The 22,757-nt window shown below is 38.3% G+C and overlaps 1 protein-coding gene across 2 annotated transcripts in view; it reads right to left on the reverse strand.

Moving 5' to 3' along the window:
• The window catches only part of KLHL2 (kelch like family member 2), a gene marked incomplete at both ends in the record, with an annotated part of 125,576 nt that overhangs the window by 82,310 nt on the left and 20,509 nt on the right, over positions 1–22,757 (reverse strand). Inside the window, 2 exons of one of the 2 annotated variants that reach the window (XM_079718362.1) lie at positions 2,602–2,723; positions 18,986–19,092. In XM_079718362.1, coding sequence (XP_079574488.1) covers positions 2,602–2,723; positions 18,986–19,092 — 229 coding nt within the window. Of the gene's footprint in view, positions 1–2,601; positions 2,724–18,985; positions 19,093–22,757 lie in introns of those variants that run through there. The other variant, XM_079718363.1, reaches the window with a different exon arrangement.

Genomic DNA, 22,757 nt, shown 5'->3' on the forward strand with positions numbered 1-22,757 from the left:
TTCTAGTTGGGGCCATTTAAAACTTTAGCTTCACATTAATAACAGATACCTCCCCAGAACTGCTCCTTTCCTTAAGGTGAACAGCACTTAGAAGAAAGATTTAACAAAGTACAGACAAAAATACACAAAATAGAGGAAAGAGCAGTTTAGTGTGTCTTGATAGGTAAGCCCTTACTCTGTATTTCAATAAAAAATACTTGTTATGGGGCTTCCCTGGTGGCACAGTGGTTAAGAATCCACCTACTAATGCAGAGGACACAGGTTCAAGCCCTGGTCCGGGAAGATCCCCCATGCCACGAAGCAACTAAGCCCATGCGCCACAACTACTGAGCCTGTGCTCTAGAACCCACTAGCCACAACTACTGAGCCCACGTGCCACAACTACTGAAGCTCGTGTGCCTAAAAGCCCATGCTCCACAACAAGACAAGCCACCGCAATAAGAAGCCTGCACACCACAACAAAGAGTAGCCCCCACTTGTCGCAACTAGAGAAAGCCCACGTGCAGCAATGAAGACCCAGTGCAGCCAAAAATAAATTAATAAAATAAATAAATTTTAAAAATAATAATAGAAAGAATTTTAAAAAATACTTGTTATGGAAAAGGTAGCTTATTTTAATCAATTTTATTTCCAAACTGACTTTTGCAAAACAAGTATTTTTCAATGGAGTATAAAATAAGGCTTTATATACCAAGATATCCATACAGTGAATAAACATCCCTCTTCCAAAAAACAACAAAAACAATGTGAATGTTAAGCATTTAATGAGTCTGCCAAATACAACTCTTTCAATGTATTCCTGTAAGAGCTAGCAATATACACAAGGGCAAATTAGCAGGGCAAGAGGTTTTCTGAAAGGTGTGATGGCTAACACTTCAGGACTGGAACATGACAGTTATTAAAAGAAACATGAGACGCATTCTCCCAGTTCCTCACAGGCCAATGTCTCTACTGCAAGAGCTACTACAAACAGCATTCAGAGCTGAATTCACACACTACAGTCTTGTAGGCCTAAACCACCTTTTGCAATTTTCCCCCATGTGACACATTATGTGAATCAAAGAAACCAATCAGTAATTCATTTACTGAAGGTCAGACATAGGGTACAGTGAGACTCAGGCACTCAAATGAATAAAAAGAAGGAGCAAAAGAAACCCAAGATAAGGGTCTTGTTGAAACCAATGCCCCAGAATCCAGCAAATAGCACACCTGTACAGAAAAGACCAGAATGAGATGACACATACCAAACATTTTCCTCCATGTTAAAAAAAGGTTCACATAGCATCTGATTCACACCTTTGTACGTGACTTCAGGATCAACCAAGGCTTTTCAAATGCTTTACCTCATGAATGGGACTTCTAAGCAGAGGTTAACTGAGGCCATCTAAGGATCACCAGGAGGCCTTACCACTGCCAGTATTTAAGATTTAATAACAGCATGCTCTAACAAGTTAAAGTGAAAAGATCTGTCTCCAAATTCAAATATTTTGCAACATATTTCAACTAATTACAAGGGACAAAAGATTTCCTATTTGCACAAGTAGAATTTAGAGATTATTTCTTAAGAAGTTAGTCCTAGTTCTTTTTGCTGTCCTCAAAATACAGTCTACCTATTGGAAGGAGTATAAATAAATACAAACTTTTAGATGGCAATTTGGCATATCTATCAAATTAAAGCATGAATGTACCTTTTGATCCAGCTATTACCTGTTGAGGAATCTATCCCATGAAATTTTTGGATGCAAATATAAAAATGTTCATTCACTGCAACATTTTTGGAAAGATGAAAAATCATATATGCTGATTAACATACAGGACACCACACAGAAGAATGAGCTGGACTCATATGCATTGACATGTAAAGAACTCCAAGACACTTTGTTCAGTGAAAAAAGCAAAGTTACAGAAAAACAGGTATAGTAAAAGTATACTTATGTCAAGAAAATTGTGTGTGTGTGTGTGTGTGTGTGTGTGTGTGTAACTGCGTAGAAAATATTCTTAAAGATTAACACCAAACAGATAACAGAGGCTACCCTCTGGGGAAAGAGAGTAAATCACAGAGTGTGGGACTGGTGAGTGCAAAGAGAAGTACAGTTTTAGAGGGACTTTCACTTTCTACTCCACATCCACCTGTATTAGTTAAACATTTACATCATATATATAAAACATTTGTTCTTTATAGAAAGTAAGAGAGGTGCGATGCCAAATTTTAGCTAAAATCTAGAATCACTAATAGAGGATGCTGAAATAGTCAAAGAAGTAAAGGCTGTTGGCTGCCAAAAACACCCTTTACAGACTTAACCTTCTAGGAAATAAAGGAAAATATGGGTAGCACTGTAGTTATAAATGAACATGACCATGTCTTCATAAAAGAACAAGCATCATTCAGAGAACTAAAGGATTTGTATCTTAGAACTTTGAGAATATAAAAGATACTGAAGTCAGTGTCTAAAAAGCTATAATCATTATAATGTCTCTTAAAAATACAGTTTTAACAACAAATTCTATCACTTTTGTACAAAGTGTCTATGTATAGGTATGCCCTTTTGCATTAGAACACTGACGTGTAAAGAACGAAGTGATATGGGGCGTCACCCTTACCTGTACATTCTCTTCTGTCACCTGAATCTCCGCCGTGTAAACATAGTCAATCAGCATCCTCAGGGTCCAGCCGTCCACCTCCTTGATTCGAACTCTCTTTGCTCGGCTCTCACTCATCTCACCTGAAACACAAGGAGCAAGGCTGACGCTGCAGCAGACACCCAGCAGGAAGACCAAAACCCAGTCAGACGGCCACTCACTGTATTCAGGAGGCAACATGGTCAGCCACTTCAGCAGGCCTACAACATTCCCCTACCTCCCCTAAAAGCTTACCTGAGGAAACCATACAAGGTACTTCTGTTACCCACTTGTACCTGGAAATCACATCATGGCGATGAATATGCCACGTGTCCAACTGCATGAACTCTTAATACCTGTAGAATTATAGGTTCAGGACCCAATGCCGTCCATGCCTTTTTTTGGTCCAATGTGTGGACAAAGAATGTCACCTGCCATAGCAGTAAACAAAGGATGTTGCAGCCATCAGCCATTGCAGGCCGCCCCAGATTGTGCACCATGAGGGGATCCAGAATGGGAAAAAAAAAAATAGGATACTGGCCCTGGATAGTTAAGGTGTGTATCAAAGGAATGATTTCAATGAGCCTAGAAGCTTGTTATCTTCCCATACATAGAAAAGTGCTAAATTTATTAACTTGTCTGGTTTTCTTTAATTAACAATAATCTTTTGATGTTCCGACTACCTGGTTCTTTTGCAAAAACTCCTACATATTCTGGCTCCTCCCTGACCTCTTTGGGGCAGTCCCTCAGAGAGATCTGAGAGGCTGCCTCCTGGGCTGACGTCCTCCGAAAGTCCGCTGAATAAAACATAATTCGCAGCTTCTAGGGTGTGCATTTTTTTAGTTGACAATGCTTTAGAGCAGTTTCTTTTCCTTTTGAATTTCTATTCAAGACTAGAATACAGCGTTACCCCATGAGGCTAACTTCCAAGTTCCCGGTACTCACTCACAAGCACGCCAGTGCCTGCCCCTGCCCTCTGGGAAGACACACCTCTCAGATAGGAAACAACCAGAACACAAATTACAGAAGATGCCGAGGAAATGCAAGACAAAAGAGGGGTCTTAAAGAGGTGAGTCAATGGCCAAGGCAAATGGCAATGGGCCTTCTAGCCCAAGTTCTGTTCCTATTTGTCATCTGCAGCAACTTCATCCTGAAGTCATTTCCATACCAGCATTTATTACTAAAGCCAGATGCCCTTCTACATCACTGCCTGCTAAATAAGTGGTACAAGACCTCCCTCTTACTATCCACTGAACTAGTTAAGCATTCAGGGATCATAAATAAGATCCTCTCTTGTATAAAGAAATGGGGAAGCAGAAAAGAGAAGGGATGGCCCCTAAACTCAGGGGACTCATGGAAAGTTAGAAGCAGGTTTGGGCACATATGTGCGGACATAAAATGGCCCAAGAATAGGGAAACATAAGCAATTGAATGGGGAAAGAAAACTCAATTAAAAACAAGACAGTCTAAAAATAATGTTGAGTGTTAGAGGACACCTTAGCAAAAAGGTTTAATTCTACATTCATCAGGTTTCAAAGATAAAGGAAGTATGAAAAACAATGCCACCATCCCTCACCTGTTAGAAAAACAACACAATGGCCTCAAGATTTCTTGAAAGTTCGTTTCTTTTTCAGGTACAGTATACTGTCAGTGACCATAAATTATCAGAAAAGGCTATAGGAACCCATAATTATACAAAATTCCTTTGCAAACATAAACACTGGGAAGAGAGAAATAATAATAGTGATGTATATTTAGCTACCTGCTTCCCTGGAGATTCTCTCTGAAAAAAGCTCAAAAAAAGCTGTTCTCCTAAGAGCTAAAATATCTGAAAAACTATTATGCTACTTCCCAGGGGGGAAAACATCCACTGGTATTACAAGGGAAGAGAGAAAGTTGATGATATGCTCCTGTTATATGCCTATATAGCAGGAAGACAAGGGATTGGGCTATGTATCTGCTGCCTCAGCACATTTTTTTGTTTTTTGTTTTTTTTTCCTTTCGAAAAAGGGGAAAGCATGTTTTTTTCCCCCTTAAAGAAAAGGGTAAAAAAAGTAGGGGCGAGGAATATGGAAACATAATTCTTCATCTACATATAAGGCACCTTCCTCTGTCCTAGTCTCTCTGGGATCTTGTAGCTAGATGGGATTTGTGTCATCTGAAAGCTCTTTTGTGGTAAAGTGAGGACACTTTGGTAACTCCCACTTGGATTTTAGTGAAAGGCCACTCTAATTCATCTCTAGGGCCCCTGCGATGTGCAAAGCCCCACAGGGCCCGGGGCCACACAAGCATAAAGCCATGTACTTAGTTCTCAAGGAATTCACTCCTCAGGAGTTAGGTATGATTTAGACAAAAACAAGTTTGACTTTAATTTACATTTATGACTAAAAAATTATCAGTTCTCTGCCAAGCAGTTTTTAATATTATAGTTTTTAAGGTATTGCTGTAAGATGCACTGTGCTGATTCATACATTCCTTAAGTGTCATTTTTAATATTAATTATTTCTCTCCCAAGAAAACTGTATCTACTTCCAACAAATTCTATCTCTATCACATACTGCTTTAGAAATGCTTTAAATAATTTACAAAAACAAATAGCTTGCCGCAGACTGTGTTAATAGTTTAAAAATTCCAGTAACTACGAAGAACCAAAACACGTACCAAAGAGTGTTGTAAAAGCTACTTAGAGCTAATTCTAGCTGTTAAATATTATCTTACTTCTGTCCTTTGCTGTGTTTATAGAGGAGATTTATTTTTGATAATGAGTTTTGTTTTTCTTTCCTTCTTATTTTTTTTTTTTTTTGGCCGTGCCATGTGGCTTGTGGGATCTTGGTTCTCTGACTAGGGACTGAACCCAGGCCCACAGCAGTGAAAACGCCAAGTCATAACCACTGGACCACCAAGGAATTCCTGATAATGAATTTTAAAAAGATACCCAATGGGGCTTCCCTGGTGGCGCAGTGGTTGAGAGTCCGCCTGCCGATGCAGGGGACACGGGTTCGTGCCCCGGTCCGGGAAGATCCCACATGTCGCGGAGCGGCTGGGCCCGTGAGCCATGGCCGCTGAGTCTGCGCGTCCGGAGCCTGTGCTCCTCAATGGGAAAGGCCACAATAGTGAGAGGCCCGCGTACCGCAAAAAAAAAAAAAATACCCAATGATACTGTAAAGAGTTTAATCTCGTAACATTTTTTTAACTTCCTGTCTTAGTGTTCTTCTCCTGTGTTTAATCATGTTTTACAGAACTGAAGCTATACTATGATATCCACACAGATATCGCCACCCTCACCTCCTCTCCATCCCTCCTGCCGCTGTGCCACCTCTTCCTTCTTCCTCACCTCCAGGACGGACTCCATACGTCTGACCATAGCACTCAAAAGCCTTCAGCTACTCCCAGTCCAGGCATGCAGGCCTGTCCATGTCCCACCCCTGCCTCGCTATCCAGCCTCCTCTCTCTCTCTCCCACTTCTAGTCTTAATTTATATAAGGAAGGAACTTTGTGTAGTTTCCCATACACACCCAGCAATTTCCTACCTCGATGCCTCTGTCGAGCTTCCTCATCTCTGTCTCCCCATGCCCTCATTCCCCAGGCTAACTCCCACATATTATTAGAGATTCAGCTGGAACCTCTCCAAGCAGCCTTGCCTGCTGATGACCCAAGGCTGGGTTAGGTTCTCACCCTAGGTTACCTCCTGCAAATCCACTCTGTCATAATAATATCTGGTTCTCCCCACCTGGATTCTTGAGCTTCCTGAGAGCAGAGATGACATCTTTCTTACCTCTGTATCCCACAGTGCCTGACATATGGTAGATACCCAATAAATAATGGCTGTTTGAATGAATGACTAGAAAAGTGAAAAGTAAAACAAGTACCAATTTTTTTTTTTTTTTTTTTTTTTGCGGTACGTGGGCCTCTCACTGTTGTGGCCTCTCCCGTTGCGGAGCACAGGCTCTGGACACGCAGGCTCAGTGGCCATGGCTCACAGGCCCAGCCGCTCCGCGGCATGTGGGATCCTCCTGGACTGGGGCACGAACCCGTGTCCCCTGCATCGGCAGGTGGACTCCCAACCACTGCGCCACCAGGGAAGCCCACAAGTACCAATTTTAAATGTAGCACCTTTACTTAACACAATTACTAACACTTAAGTTAGTCTTGAATATGGGTATTCTACCTCTGAAGGATTTCAGTCAACAAACATTTATTGAACATCCACTATACAGGCTGAACTAAGCACTTTCACTAATAACACTGCACCATCTCTACTGTTTTTGAGAAAAGAAATGAAGTCCTCCAAATCGTAAAAGCTTACGGACACATGTATGGATAGAAACATTTCCATCTCAAGGACCTTAATCAGGACTCCTGAAGCCCAGAACAAACTGGTGACTGTATTTACCCATTCTGAAGTTCTAAAAAGTGAACAGGTTTAAGAGGGCAAACCCTAGGATCAATTAAAAACTCATGTGACTCTAATTTCAGTTATTGCTCGGCACATAAATTGAAAAAATAATAAAAATATAATACAGTACACTTTATACTATGTTGAAACCCTAAGAATTGAATGACAAGTTTACAGCCACATTTAATAAATAAATTTTATTACATTACTCTTCAAGTTATACTTGTCACCTACTCCAATCATTGTTGCCCTTTTGCTCATTATTAGTCTCAGGTTACCAAGAAGCTACTGACACAATGGTATCTTCATTCTGGCAAGATGACCCGAATGCCCCTGCCAGGCACTGGCTATGGTGGCATGGTACATAATTCCCCAATTCTACAACTAATCTAAGGCAAACATGGTACTACATTACCCCACCAGTTTGGCTCTAGTTTGAGTAACTTCTGGAACAGGTTTCCCAGTTCCTAAAAGAAAAATAGGAAAGAGACAACCCCTCTCCTTCTTTGAGATGTTGGGTCCACTCTCATAGGCATCTTGCATTCATGGGGGAAGCAACCATAGGATAAAATTTTTAGTGAGGACAGCCGGGTGGCAAGACAGAAGGAAGAGGATCCCTGATGACCCGATCATACCTGGTGCCCAGCCTATTTTCCAGTTATGAGAGAATATATTTCCTTGCTACTTAAACCAGCTTAAGGGGAGTTTTCTGTTATATGCAGACTAAAGTTATATGCACTTTATGTGCAATGCCCTATTTAATGTTCTTCACAGCAGTCAGCGATATAAGAAATTACCTTTTCTTTATGTTTCCTCTCTAACCATTCCTCCTCTCCCCAAAGCCTAGGATAACACCTAGCACACAGAAGATGCTCAATGAGTACCCCTTCATGAAGGAAAGCACAAATCTTAGACAAATAAAACATGCACACAACTTTTAAAATATCTCACATCTTAATCATTCAAATGACAATCTGTCGTTTCCTATTCTAATTTACCTTATTAAATCATGTTCAATGTGACAAAAGAAATTATCAAAAAGCACCCCCAAAAAAAGAAGAGTGAAAATAAAAATACAGTATTTCCCACTAGATTTCAGATATTTTAGCCTGTGGCACCACAGAAGCCTCAAATATATTTGTTAAGAAAAATGGCATTTTAAATGCCACATTTGTACACAAACAAGTAATTTAAAAACCCAAGAACTCAGGACTTCCCTGAAGGTCCATGGTTAAGGGACCATGCTTCCTTTGCAGGGGGCATAGGTTTGATCCCTGGTAGGGTAACTAAGATCCCGCATGCCACGTGGCATGGCCAAAAAAAACCAAACAAAACCAAAAAAGGATGATAAAATAAATAAATAAATAAAAACACAGGAACGCAATTTGATTTATTCTTTCTCAAGTAACAGTTAAACAACCTGGCCTTGATCTAAATTGGCCCATATTTCACAAAAGAAAAACCTGTGACTACATCACAGAATTACTTTTCACCTCCCTTCTTCTACCCAAATACTTGGAACTACAATGAGTAAGAGAATTCTTTTTTAGGTGATATAATTTGAATGAAAAATTCACCTACAGTTTAGGGGAGATGAAAAACAAGGGCCAAAAAGAATATCTGTAGAGTCCCCATTTCCTAATAGGCGAGTCACAGGGAACAAGAGGAGTACAAGGCAGCCCTGTGCCACTGCAGACACTTCTGCTTACTGCTGATCACTGAGCCAGAGTACACAAACATCACGGTGTGTGATGGGGTGGAAGCACGCCAAGGTCTACTTGTGGGCCTCGCCATATTTTTTATGACAGATAATATAAATATAATAGGACTTCAGACCAGGAAAACAGATAAACAATGGGCTCACAGTCTAGCAAATCTTAAATGAATACATGTACACTAAACCACCTAGACCAGATTTTCATGTCTTCTTTAGGTAAAAAATCTAAAGTAATCTCTGCCAAACTGCTGACTATTTAGTGGATTCAAAAGAAGAAAATGAACAAAGATTGCCAGAACGGTAAATAGCATCCATTGCTAAAGAACCATAAAAGTCTAGCCTACTAAGCAAATGAAAAGATGCTCAACATCATTAGTCATTAGGGAAGTGCAAATTAAAACTATAAGAGATGCCATTTCACACCCATTAGAATGACCACAATTGAAAAAACAAAAAAAAGATAGCAACAAGTGTTGGCAAGGACGCAGAGAAAGGGGAACAGTCATACATAACATAGGAATATAAAATGATGCAGCCACTTGGGGAAATAGCATAGCAATTTTTTAAAAGTTAAATATAAATTTACCATATGACCCAGGAATTCCACATATAGGTATCTACCACCATGAGACATTTGTCCACACAAAGAACTTCACATGAATGTTCATAGCAGCATTATTCTTTATTTTAATTTTTATTTTACTTTTGGCTGTGTTGGGTCTTCATTGCTGCACATGAGCTTTCTCTAGTTGTGGCAAGCAGGGGCTACTCTTCATTGCAGTGCGCGGGCTTCTCACTACAGTGGCTTCTCTTGTTGCGGAGCATGAGCTCCAGGCACGCAGGCTTCAGTAGCTGTGGGGCGCAGGCTCAGTAGTTGTGGCTTGCAGGCACTAGAGCACAGGCTCAGTAGTTGTGGCTCACAGGCTTAGCTGCTCCGCGGCATGTGGTATCTTCCCAGACCAGGGATCAAACACATGTCCCTTCATTGGCAGGTGGATTCTTAACCACCAAGGAAGTGCCACCAAGTAAGTCCCCAGCATTATTCTTAATAGCCAAAAATTGGAAACACCGTAAATGTCCATCAGCTGGTAAATGAATAGTCAAAATGTGACATTTTCATACAATGGAATCTACTTAGCAATAAAAAGGAACAGACTAATGATACATACTATGACATGGATGAACCTCAAAATTATTATGTGGGAACAAAAATGTTCTAAAGTTGATTTATGGTGACGGAAGTACTACTCAGTAAATTTACTAAAAATCACTGAATACTACAATATAAAATATGCCTCAATAAAGTTGTAAAAAAAAATCACAATTGAGGTACTCAATTCACATTTTATATGTGTCAGAAATTAACAAAGAATCCCTATTTTGTATCTACTTTAGCACCTAGCAATATAAGATTTGACCAAGTATTCTCAGGCAGAAACAGGTTGAACTGCAAGGACCCACCCACCAGTTAACTGAGATACATATTTAGGAATACTTATATAATCAAGACATCTTCAGGGCCTCATTCCCATCATTAAGCAAAACTCAAGTTAACTGAGATACATACTTAGGAATACATATATAATCAAGACATCTTCAGGGCCTCATTCCCATCATTAAGCAAAACTCACTTATTCAGAAATTGCATGTTAGCTGAAACATGAAGAGGTGAGAACCATCAGGCAAAAAAAAAAAAAAAGAGAGAGAAAAGAAAAAAGAAAGAGGGAAGCTGAAATATAGTTCAGATTCTTAAGTAAACAGGGAAGAAAAATAGAGACATAATGAGATCTCCTATCTCCAGCATCCACGTCTCTGGATGTCGAAGGCTCAGGGAGTCTGCAGACTCTAAGTATCATCTTTTGAAGGGAAAGGAAACTAACCCTGATCTTGTAATTTTAAGTTAATCACTACATTTTGTAACTGGAAAATAAAACATTTATCAAAAAAAAGTCTAGTGTAAGACATTTCCAATCTTATAGTCTTACAATATAAAGACATTTAGGAATTGAGGGTAAAAAATAATAATGATAATCATGATAATTACTGCCAACATTAATTGAACATTTCCTATGTGCCAAATAAAGGGCTAACATACATGATCTCACTTAATCTTTATAAGAATCCTCGGAAGTAAATATTATCATCCCCATTTTCCAGAAGAGGAAACTGAAGCCCAGACTGATGAAGTGATTAATGATCCCAAAGATCCAGTAACTCTGACAAGGAAGTGGCAGTAACAGTGTCACCTGAAGGAAGGCCACTTACAGGGACAGCACTTTACTAGTGAATTCCTAAATTAGGCCAATGCAGATCAAATACTCCTTTTGCAAACTAGAGATTCTGTTTAGAAAAGACTCCAGGAGTAATAAATAAGATGTAAACCAAAAAACTGAAGTGAATCCACAACATAAAAATTTGACTAACCCCATTTCAACTTTTCGAATGAGCCTCAGCTGAAGGCACCCTCCCCAAATCACTTGCCCAACTTGGCTCACGGCCCCTCTACTATCTTTCCTAAATTCTTGATTATTTAATTCAGTTCGGAACAGTCAGAATGTAATAGGCTGAAGAGTGAGGTGCCTCCAGACTCCTCTCTACTCCCAAAACACTAAGCCCATTCTCTCCACATTGCTTTCTGCACTTTTCTTCATCTGTGTAAACCTTTACATTCATTATGTTTCAAGAAATGTCAGATCCCCTTCTCTCAATGCTGCCCATCACAGTCCTCACCATCTGTATTATTCCTTTGCATACAGAGATCTTCCATAAACTATTATGTATTTAAAGTGTGCACATCTCATTTCCCCAGTGATATAATAAACTACTGGGGCAGGAAGTATGCTAATATTGTTTTGTATTCCTTGAAGTATCTAGCAAAATGTTAGACCCAGGATATATTTAAGTTTCTAAAGTATGAATAGATTTGTATTTGTGCTTTTTTTCTATAACTGTATATGTATTTACAAGTATTTATTTGTCCTACCAATAATCTAAGATTATAAGCTCATTGTTGGAACAGATAACAACTTCATATCCTTGTACAGTACTGTATGTTTAAATTTTGTTTTTTTAAGAATGAGGTTAAGGGAGGGTGTGGCCAGGTGGCAGAGTAGGAAGACCTGGAGCTCACCAGCTCCTACAGGCACACCAAATTACAACTACTCACAGAGCAACTATAAATGAGAATGACCTGACGACTAGCAGAGATTTCCCACAACTAAAGACATAGAAAAGGAACCACAATGAGAAGGATAGAAGGGGCAATGACATGACCTAGTCAAGACCCACTCACCCAGGTCAGCAACTCACAAACAAGATGATAATCACAATTACAGAGATTCTCCCCAAAGATCAAGGGTTCTGAGCCCCACATTGGACTCCCCAGTCCAGGAATCTTACACCAAGAAGACAAGCCCCCAGAACATCTGGCTTTGAAGGCCAGAAGGGCTTGGCTACATGACAGCAAGAGGGCTGTAGGAAACAGAGACTCATCTGTTAAGGGTGTGTGCAAAATCTCAAACACTCTGAGACCCAGGACAGAGGCAGTAGTTTGAAAGGAGCCTGGGTCAGACCTATTTTCTGATCTCAGAGAGCCTCCCAGAGAGGCAAGAGCTCACCCTGGGGTCACTGATGCTGGTGGCAGCCATTTTGGGGAGCTCGTTCTTCCACAAGGACTGGTGCTAGCAAGTGCCATTTTGGGGTCCACCCTATAGACTATTAGTGCCAGGGGCTTACCTTCCTACCAGTGGGCTGGCGGCAGCTGTGTGCCCCAACCAGACCATGCAGACAGCCACATGGGAAGCCAACCCCACCCTCCAGCCTGACCACAGCCACTGTGCAAGGCACAGTCTTGCAGCCAACCAGGCCAGGGGCCAGCCTGCCTACCAGACTGCCCACAGTACTCTTCCCACCACAACAGAAGGGGTCACACAGCCCACACAGGGCGTACCCCTAGAGCATACAGCTCTGAACAGGAGGGGAGTGAGCTGCTGGGCCCCACAGGATGTCAACTGCATAAGGCCACCTCTCCAAGATCCAGAAACTTAACCAATCTACCTGATACACAGAAATAAATACAGAAAATTGGGCAAAATGATGAGAGAGCAAAATATGTTCTAAACAAAGGAACAAGAGAAAACCTCAGAAAAAGAACTAAATGAAATGGAGAAAAGCAATCTACTTGATAAAGAATTCTAGGTAATGATCATTAAGATGCTCCACAAACTTGGGAGAAGAATTGGATGAACACAGTGAGAATTTTAACTGATAAGTAGTTAGAAAATACAAAGATGCCCCAAACAGACCTGAAGATAAAATAACCAGAAAAAAAAAAAAAAAACTAGAGGTAATGAACAGTATACTAGATGATACAGAGGAGTGGAATAGCAATCTGGAAGACAGACTAGTGGAAATCACCCAAGATGAACAGAAAAAAAAAGAATTTGAAAAAATGAGGGTAGTTTAAGAGACCTCTGGGACAACATCAAGCATACTAACATTCACATTATAGGGGTACCAGAAGAAGAGAGAAAAGGGCAGAGAACTTACTTGAAGAAATAGCAGGTGAAAACTTCCTTAACCTAGGGAAGGAAACAGACATCCAGGTAGAGGAAGTACAGAGTCCCAAACAGGAAGAACTGAAAGAGGTCCACACCACACCACATTATAATTAAAATGGCAAAAATTAAGGATAAAGAGAAAATCTTAAAAGCAGCAAGAGAATGCCCACAGACTGTCAAGTGACTTTTCAGCAGAAACTTAACAGGCCAGGAGGACGGCCATGATATAGTTCAAGTGATGAAAGGATAAAATGTACACCACAAATGCTCTATCTGCAAGACTCTCATTCAGATTTGAAGGACAGAGAAAGAGCTTTGCAGACAAGCAAAAGCTAAAGCACCACTAAACCAGCTTTACAAGAAACATTCAAGGGATCTCTCTAAGTGAAAAAGAAAAGACCACAACTAGAAACATGAAAATTAGGAAAGGAAAATTCTCACTGGTAAAGGCAAACATTTAGTAAAAGTCGTAGATCAACAACTTATAAAGATAGAAGGAAGGTTAAAAGTCAAAAGTCATCTATATTCACAATAAATAATTAAGGGGTACACAAAACAAAAAGATGTATATGACATCAAAAACATTAAATATGGGGAGGTGGAAGTAAAAATACAGGGTTGTTACAATGCATTAGAACTGAAGAGATCCTCAACTTAAAACAATCACATATATAGATACACATAGGTTGTTATATATGAACCTTATGGTAATAATAAACCAAAAACCTTTAATAGATGTATACACACAAAAAAAAAAAGAAAAAGAAAAAGAAAGGAATCCAAACATAACACTAAAGAGAGTCATCAAGTCACAAGAGAGGAGAGCAAAAGAAAAAAGGAACAAAAGAGAACCATAAAAACGACCAGAAAACAATTAACAAAATAGCAATAAGTACATACTTATCAATAATTACTTTAAATGTAAATGAACAAACTGATCTGATCAAAAGACAGAGTGGCCGAATGGATTAAAAAACAAGACCCATCTATATGCTACCTATAGGAGACTCACTTCCAATCTAAAGACACACACAGACTAAAAATGAAGGGATGGAAAAAATATTCCACATAAATGCAAATGAAAAGAAAGCTGGGGTAGCAAATGTACATCAGACAAGGCAGACTTTTTTTTAAAATTTTATTTCAGTTTATTTTTTATACAGCAGGTTCTTATTAGTTATCTATTTTATACATGTTAGTGTATATATGCCAATCCCAATCTCCCAGTTCATCCCACCACCACCACCCCCCGCCCCCGCTTTCCCCCCTTGGTGTCCATATGTTGTTCTCTACACCTGTGTCTCCATAGACAAGACAGACTTTAAAACAAAGATGTTATCAAGAGACAAAGAAGGACATTACCATTTAATGATCAAGGGATCAATCCAAGAAGCAGATACAACAACTGTAAATGTATATGCACCCAACATAGGAGCATCTAAATACATTAAGCAAATACAGGTTAACATAAAGGGAGAAACTGACAGTAATACAGTAATAGTAGGGGACTTCAACACCCCATTTACATCTATGGACAGATCATCCAGAAAAAAAATCAATATGGAAACATGGCCTTAAATGACACATTAGACTAGACAGATTTCATAAATATTGATATATATAGAACATTTCAACCTAAAGCAGTAGAATACACATACTTTCAAGTGCACGTGGAACATTCTTCAGGACAGATCACATGCCACAAACTAAATCTGAATAAATTTAAGATAACTGAAATCATATCAATGGTATGAGCAGAGAAATCAACTACAAGAAAAAAAATGAAAAAAACACAAACACATGGAGTCTAAACAATATGCTACTGAACAACCAATGGGTCACTGAAGAAATTAAAAGGAAATAAAAAAAAAATCTGGAGACAAATGAAAAAGAAACACATTCCAAACACAACACAACAATCCAAAATCTATGCAACACAGCAAAAGCTGTTCTAAGAGGAAAGTTTACAGCCATATAAGCATACCTCAGGAAACAAGAAAAATCTCAAAACAATCTAAACTTACACCTGAAGGAACCAGAAAAAGAAGAATAAACAAAACCTAAAGTTAGTAGAAGGAAAGAAATAATAAATATCAGTGCAGAAATAAATGAAATAAAGACCAAAAAAACAAAAAAGATTGATGAAAGAGCTGGTTCTTTGAAAAGATACACAAAATTAATAAACCTTTAGCCAGACTCATAAGAAAAAGAGAAGGCCCAATAAATAATCCAGAAATGAAAGAGAAATTACAAATGAAACCACAGAAATATATAGGATCAGTAGAGATTACTTCGAACAATTATACATCAACAAAATGAACAATTTACAATAGATATATTCCTAGGTACAATCTCCCAAGACTGAATCAGGAAGAAACAGAAAATATGAACAGACCGGTTACCAGTAATGAAATTGAATCAGTAATTTAGAAAACTACCAACAAACAAAAGTCCAGGACCAGTAGGTGAATTCTACCAAACATTTAAAGAGTTAACACCTATTCTTCTCAAACTATTCCAAAAAATTGAAGATGAAGGAACACTTTGGAACACATTCTATAAGGCCAGCATCACCCTAACAAAAAACAGGCAAAAACACCACAAAAAAGTAGAATTACAGGCCAATATCACTGATGAACACAGATGCAAACATTCTCAAAATACTAGCAAACTGAATTCAACAATACATCAAAAGAATCATATACCATATCAAGTGGAATTTACCCTAGGGATGCAAGGATGGTTCAATATCCACAAATCAATCAATGTGATACACCACATTAACAAACTGAAGAATAAAAATGATATGATCATATCAATAGATGCAGAGAAAGCTACTGATAAAATTCAACATCCATTTATAATAAAAACTCTTTAGAAAGCGGGCATCGAGGGGACCTACCTCAATATAATAAAGGCCATATACGACAAGCCCACAGTTAACATCATACTCAATGATGAAAAGCTGAGAGCATTTCCTCTAAGATCAGGAACAAAACAAGGATGTCTACTCTCACCACTTTTATTCAACATAGTTTTGGAAGTCCTGGCCACAGCAATCAGAGAAGAAAAATAAATAAAAGGAATCCAAATTGGAAAGGAAGAAGTAAAACTGTCACTGTCTGCAGAGGACATGATACCATATATAGAAAATCCTAATAATGCTACCAAAAAGATCAGAATTAATAAATGAATTCAGTAAAGATACAGGATAAAAATGTAATACAGAAATCTGTTGTGTTTCTATACACTAATAACAAACTATCAGAAAGCGAAATTAAACAATCTCATTAACAAGTTCATCAAAAAGAATAAAATACCTAGGAATAAATATAACCAAAGAGGCAAAAAACTTGTACTTTGAAAGCTGTAAGACACTGATGAAAGAAACTGAAGACGACACAAACAAATGGAAAGATATACCGTGCTCATGGGTTGGAAGAATTAATATTGTTAAAATGACCATAAACCCTAAGGCAATCTACAGATTCAATGCAATCCCTATCAAAATACCCATGACATTTTTCACAGAACTAGAACAAATAATTCTAAAATTTCTATGGAAACACAAAAGACCCCAAATACCCAAAGCCATCTTGGGAAAGGAGAACAAAGCTAGAGGTATCATGCTCCCTGATTTCAAATTATACTACAAAGCTACAGTAATCAAAACAGTCTGGTATTGGCACACACAAAAAAGGTACATAGATCAATGTAACAGAATAGAGAATAGAGAAATAAATCCAAACTTATATGGTCAATTAATCTCCAACAAAGGAGGCAATGGGGAATAGATAGTCTCTTCGATAAACGATGCTGGGAAATGTGGACAGCTACATGCAAAAGAATCAAACTGGACTACTTTCTAACACCACGCACAAAAATAAACTCAAAATGGATTAAAAACTTAAATATAAGACCTGAAACCATAAAAGTCCTAGAAGAAAACAGAGGCAGCAGGTCTTAGCAATATTTTTTGGATCTTTCTCCTCGGGCAAGGGCAAAAAAGCAAAAATGAACAAATGGTACTACATGAAACTGAAAAGTTTTTGCACAGCAAAGGAAACTATCAACAAAGGTAGCCTACCAAATGGAAGGAGGTATTTGCAAATGAACTACCCAATAAGGAGTTTCTATCCAAAATATACGAAGAACTCATACAACTCAACAACAACAACAAAAAAATTGAAAAATGGGAGGAGTACTTGTATACACATTTTTCCAAAGAAGACATACAGATGGCCAACAGACATGTGAAAAGATAGTCAGTATCACTAATCACCAGGGAAATGCAAATCAAAACCAGAATGAGATACTACCTCATACCTGTCAGAATGGCTATTTTCAAGAAGATAACAAATAACAAATATTGGTGAGGATATAAAGAAAAGGAAACCCTTGTGTACTGTTTGTGGGATTGTAAACTAGTACTACCACTATGGAAAACAGTATGGAGGTTCCTCAAAAAATTAAAAATAGAACTACCATATGATCCAGAAATTCCACTTCTGAAGAAAACAAAAACAGTAATTGAAAAGATATGTGCACCCCTATGTTCACCACAGCATTATTTACAATAGCCAACAAATGGAAGCAACCTGTGTCCATTGATAGATAAATGGATAAAGAAGATGTGGTGTATGTATACATATATATATATATATATATATATATACACAATGGAATATTAATAGGCCTAAAAAAGAATGAAATCTTGCCATTTGCAACAACATGGATGGACCTAGAGGGTATCATGCTAAGTGAAATAAGTCAGACAGAGAATACAAATATCAAATGATTTCATATGTGAAATAAAAACATAAATAAATAAAGTAAAATGAAAACAGACTCAACAGATACAGAGAACAAACGGGGAGAACAAACGGTTCACAGAGGGGAATATGGTGGGGGTGGGGTCGGGTGGGAGAATTAGGTGAATAGTTAAGTGATACAAACCTCCAGTTATAATGTAAATAAGCCATGGGGATGTAATATACAGCATAAGGACAATAATATTATAGTAACTTTGTATGGGGACAGATGGTTAAAGGACTTATCGTGGTGATCATTTCATAAAGCACACAAATGTCAAACCATTACATAGTGCTCCTGAAACATAATATTGTACATCAACTATATTTTTAAAGGTTTCCAGTGTGGCAGGCACAAATTGCTTTTTTGCCAGAAATATTAAAATCATTTTATATATTTTTACAGTTGCCTAAGTATCCACTCTATTTTCTTATATTTCTGAATCAAAAGGCATTAAATAAACATCTCTTTGTTCACTATAAACACTGGATGAGGCAAATGTGAAAATCATTTGAAGAAATGTGAAACAGTAAAAGCAATTTACTTTTGTCAAAATAAGAAAGTGCCAAAGGCTGTTATAAATGGCAAGAAGGCAAACTTAGCCAATATATGCAAATATAAATGTGAAGGGGGGAAACTGAGCATAAAATTGTATTTGTATGTAACATATACATGTATGTAATGGACACATGTATGTACACAACACCATTACAAGAATGAAAAACAAAGATAAGGAGTAATTTAAAACAAAGCAAGAGCATTTTCTTTTATTACAATGCTTAACTTCATAACAATAAAATGTTAATAAGGAAAGAAAATATGGAAAGAAAAGCCCAGATCTGTATACATTTTATAAACATCCATAACTAAAACATTTCATACCTGTAAACATGGCGTGAAAGTAAGGACTACAGGCGGCCAGCACCACTCTGTGAGCAGAGATTTCCATGTCTTCAGCCACAATCGTGACATCACACAGCAAATTCTGACTGTTTACAAAACAGGGAGAGAATAATTTTAATGATAACAAGAGTAAGTGTATTGAACACCCTATGCAAAAATTTTACAGTAAAAGCTCAATTTTCTGAAGTTAAGACTAAAAATTGCCATCCTTAAAAACAGGATACCCAAACATAAAGAACATAGAAAACAGTCATGACGTAGGCCAACATACCTTGGCCCTCACTCAGAATCTTGCCTTTGTTTAACAGAGAAATCTTTCCAAACTTGATTACTGATTTCTCAACCTAATAAAAATTACTAGCGGCAAACCATTAATGGGGTGTAAAAGGGGAGGCTGTTTGCATTAACAACTGCATCAGCAGAAGTGGCAGATGGTGGTATGACACTAAGATGAAGACAAAATAAAACACATGGAGAAAACTAAATTGGGTCAAAGTATCAAAACTATACAGACATAGAAAATGCCCTGGGTCATCAAGCAAAGGTAAAATTACATTCAGCTACACCTGCTGCTTGAAAGGTGTTTGAGCATTTGAAGTTTAACTTAATCAGAACATTTTCCCAACGCAAAATATCTCATTCTTCAAGGTCAGAAAATATTACCACACATAAAATTAAATGTAATTTTAATGCTGTGCCCTGTAAGTTGAAGCACGGGTCACAATGCCATATGAGACATCAGGCAGGTCACGTGTTAGACTCAAGAGGTGGCCATCACTCAGCTGTAGTTCCTCCAGATCACTGTGGAAAACTGACAAAGTCTACAGTCTGCTCTGCGCAGATAAAATCATTCTGCAATTCTATGAATTCCATGGGTTCACAAGTTAAGCAGGGGGAACTCAGTGGTGTTTTCAGGAAGGTGTTATACAGGAGCTCCACCCGCATGTATTATTTCACTTAGACCCTACCAAAACCTTATGAGATTCATGTTATTGTGATTTTTACCCTTAAAATGTATAGCTGGGGAAACCAAGGAAGAGATGCATAAGAAGCCTGAAGTCACCACTAGTGGCAATGCCAGGATTCAAATCTATGGAGTCTGGCTCACAAAACCATCTAAAGCTATGTGGTTTTAAGACTTGTTAAAGCTTGAATAAAACAGGGAATAGAAAGAAAGAAACCACACCCAATTATTATTTGACATACTGTATACTAGAAGCTATTTTTTAAAGTTCTATATATAGTTTATAAAAGGGCCAGTTTTAGTGGGGTTTTAGCACTACCTCTACAAGAACAGTTAGAAAAAATCAAATTCAACAAAGTCCTGCAAGATCATCTCTGCCATTAAGGAGACTAGCAGAAAGGACTGACAATGCAAGGATTACAGGACAAAGTGGAAAGCGCCAGAGTGAAGATGCTAGGGGAACAGGGGAGCATCTAAATCAGACTGGGGGTCAGAAAAGGTGTCCTTCAGCTACTGCCCTTGGCCGAGTTCTAAACACAAGTAAGTGTTAGTTGGATGGAAAAGGACAAGAGAACCCCACACAGAGAGAACAGCAGATGCTGCTGGACAGAGACATGAAGCAGCAAAGCACAACGGGGTGTGTAGCACAAGAAGCATGGGCGAGAAGGAGGAGGGATGCTGGGGTCAGCAGGGCCATCTAGGTTTCCTACGGTGACCAGGTCATCTGGACACAGCTCAAACGTTGAGTCAAGTGCATCTTTATGTCTATTTTCCTTTTGTCAATAATCCTTCCTAGTGCTCTGGTTTCAAGATGGAACTCAAGTGGAATTACACTTGAATGCCTCCAAATCACATAATTAATTCTATTCAACTTCAATTATAATTACTCATTGATCCAAACCTTCTAGCATAACACCCGCTGGCTATCACATAATTATCTTGGCCTTACTGGCTTATTAGCTGATGTTAGTTAACTAATAGAGTAAAAACACTGCCAAACCAGTATGCAGCCACACCCTGGGTTAGGTCACATGGAGTCTAATGCCACATTATAGATCAAGGACATGCTTAGTTTTAGTGTTCAATTTTTTATCTTTCTGTCTCTAGCAATAACATGTTTTTAAAACAGCACTCACAGACTAGAGAGATTTGACCAACCTTCTCATCATTCAGCCAGTGTGTGTCTGTTGACTCTGGCCCTTACCTCTTCATTCCAAGTGTGCATGCTCACAAGAAGCTGAGTGACTTTAGGTGAGGAGAAGAGGGCTACAAATAAAATCCGGCAATAAAAATGACAGAAACTTGTTTTAGCAGCCCATACCCAAAGTCTACATGGTGAGTTTACATTCCTATTATGTGAAATCTAATGAGGGAATGGACTATAGAAGGAAAAGTCTTTCAGAATAATGGTATAAATAAAGTTGTTACTTAGCAAAATCCAAATTTATTCATCAAATATCTAAAGTGCATACTGGGCACCAAGGACTATGTCAGTTTACCACAGTAAACAAGACAATGCCCGTGATAGCAAGGAGTTTACAGTGGAGCTGGGGAAAGAGACAAGCTGACAGGTACTTACAAAATGAACTGATAGCTATTAGGGCAAGTGTGGGGTGTCTGAGTACACAGGAGACAGGTCAAGCCCAAACATACAGGAAAGCTTTGGAAAGAAAACTGCTTCTAAACTCAAGTCTGGAGAATAACAGGAGTTACACAGGCCTTATGTAAAACTCAAATGACACAGAAAAAAAGATAGGCACTCATCTCCCAAGTGAAACATCATGAAAATCGGTCCTTCTCAGGACAAAAATTGCTTTGAAAATGAATCATATCCAAATATATCTAGACACCCTTTGGTTTTCTGATATCAAATGAATGAATTCCTAAGACTAGAAAACCCTATCACTGCTGTATATACAGAAGCCTCCCTTAATCATGGTGGATGCATTCCAAGACCTCCAGTGGATCACTAAAACCACAGATAGTACCGAAACCTATATGTACCATGTTACTTCCTACACATACATACCCATGATAAAGTTCAATTTATAAATTAAGCACAGTAAGAGATTAACAGTAACTAGTAATAAAATACAACAATGATAACTACACTGTAATAAAAGTTATGTGAATGTAACCTCTCTCTCGAAATATCTTACTAAACAAATTTAATGCCTTCTCTATCTTAACTAAGCAATTATCATGCCCTGTGGCTGTAACTTTCATAGTTTGAGGTGCAACAGCAAAACTAGCATAAATTTCTTTTTCCTTTTTCACTATTTCACAGATAGAAGATTCCTTCTTACCATAGATCTTTAGCAAACTCAGCATATGATTTTTTTTCTTTTCTTACTAAGTCAAGAACATTCACCCCTTTCACTTAAAGGAAGTAGTTTACAGCATATTTTTGGCACATCTGAATTGCCAGCATCACTTCTCCTGTTCTTTGGGGCCATTATGAGTTAAAATAAGGGTCACTTGAACACAAGAACTGTGATACTGCAACAGTCAACCTGATAACCAAGAAGGCTAACAGCCGGGACACACTGGACAGAGGGATGATTCATGTCTCAAGTGGAATGGAGCAGGACAGTGAGATTTCATCACACTACTCAGAACAGTACTCAATTTAAAACTTATGAATTGTTTACTTCTGGAATTTTCCATTTAATATTTTCAGAGTGTGGTTGACTACAGTAACTAAAAGCTTGGATAAGGGGGGACTAATGTGTATCTTCTTAAAGTAAAATGTGCCATTAGGCTCTGAGATATCTAAAATAATTGGTA

The sequence above is a fragment of the Hyperoodon ampullatus genome, assembly GCF_949752795.1.
Source record: "Hyperoodon ampullatus genome assembly, chromosome: 1".
Classification (NCBI taxonomy): Eukaryota; Metazoa; Chordata; class Mammalia; order Artiodactyla; family Ziphiidae; genus Hyperoodon; species Hyperoodon ampullatus.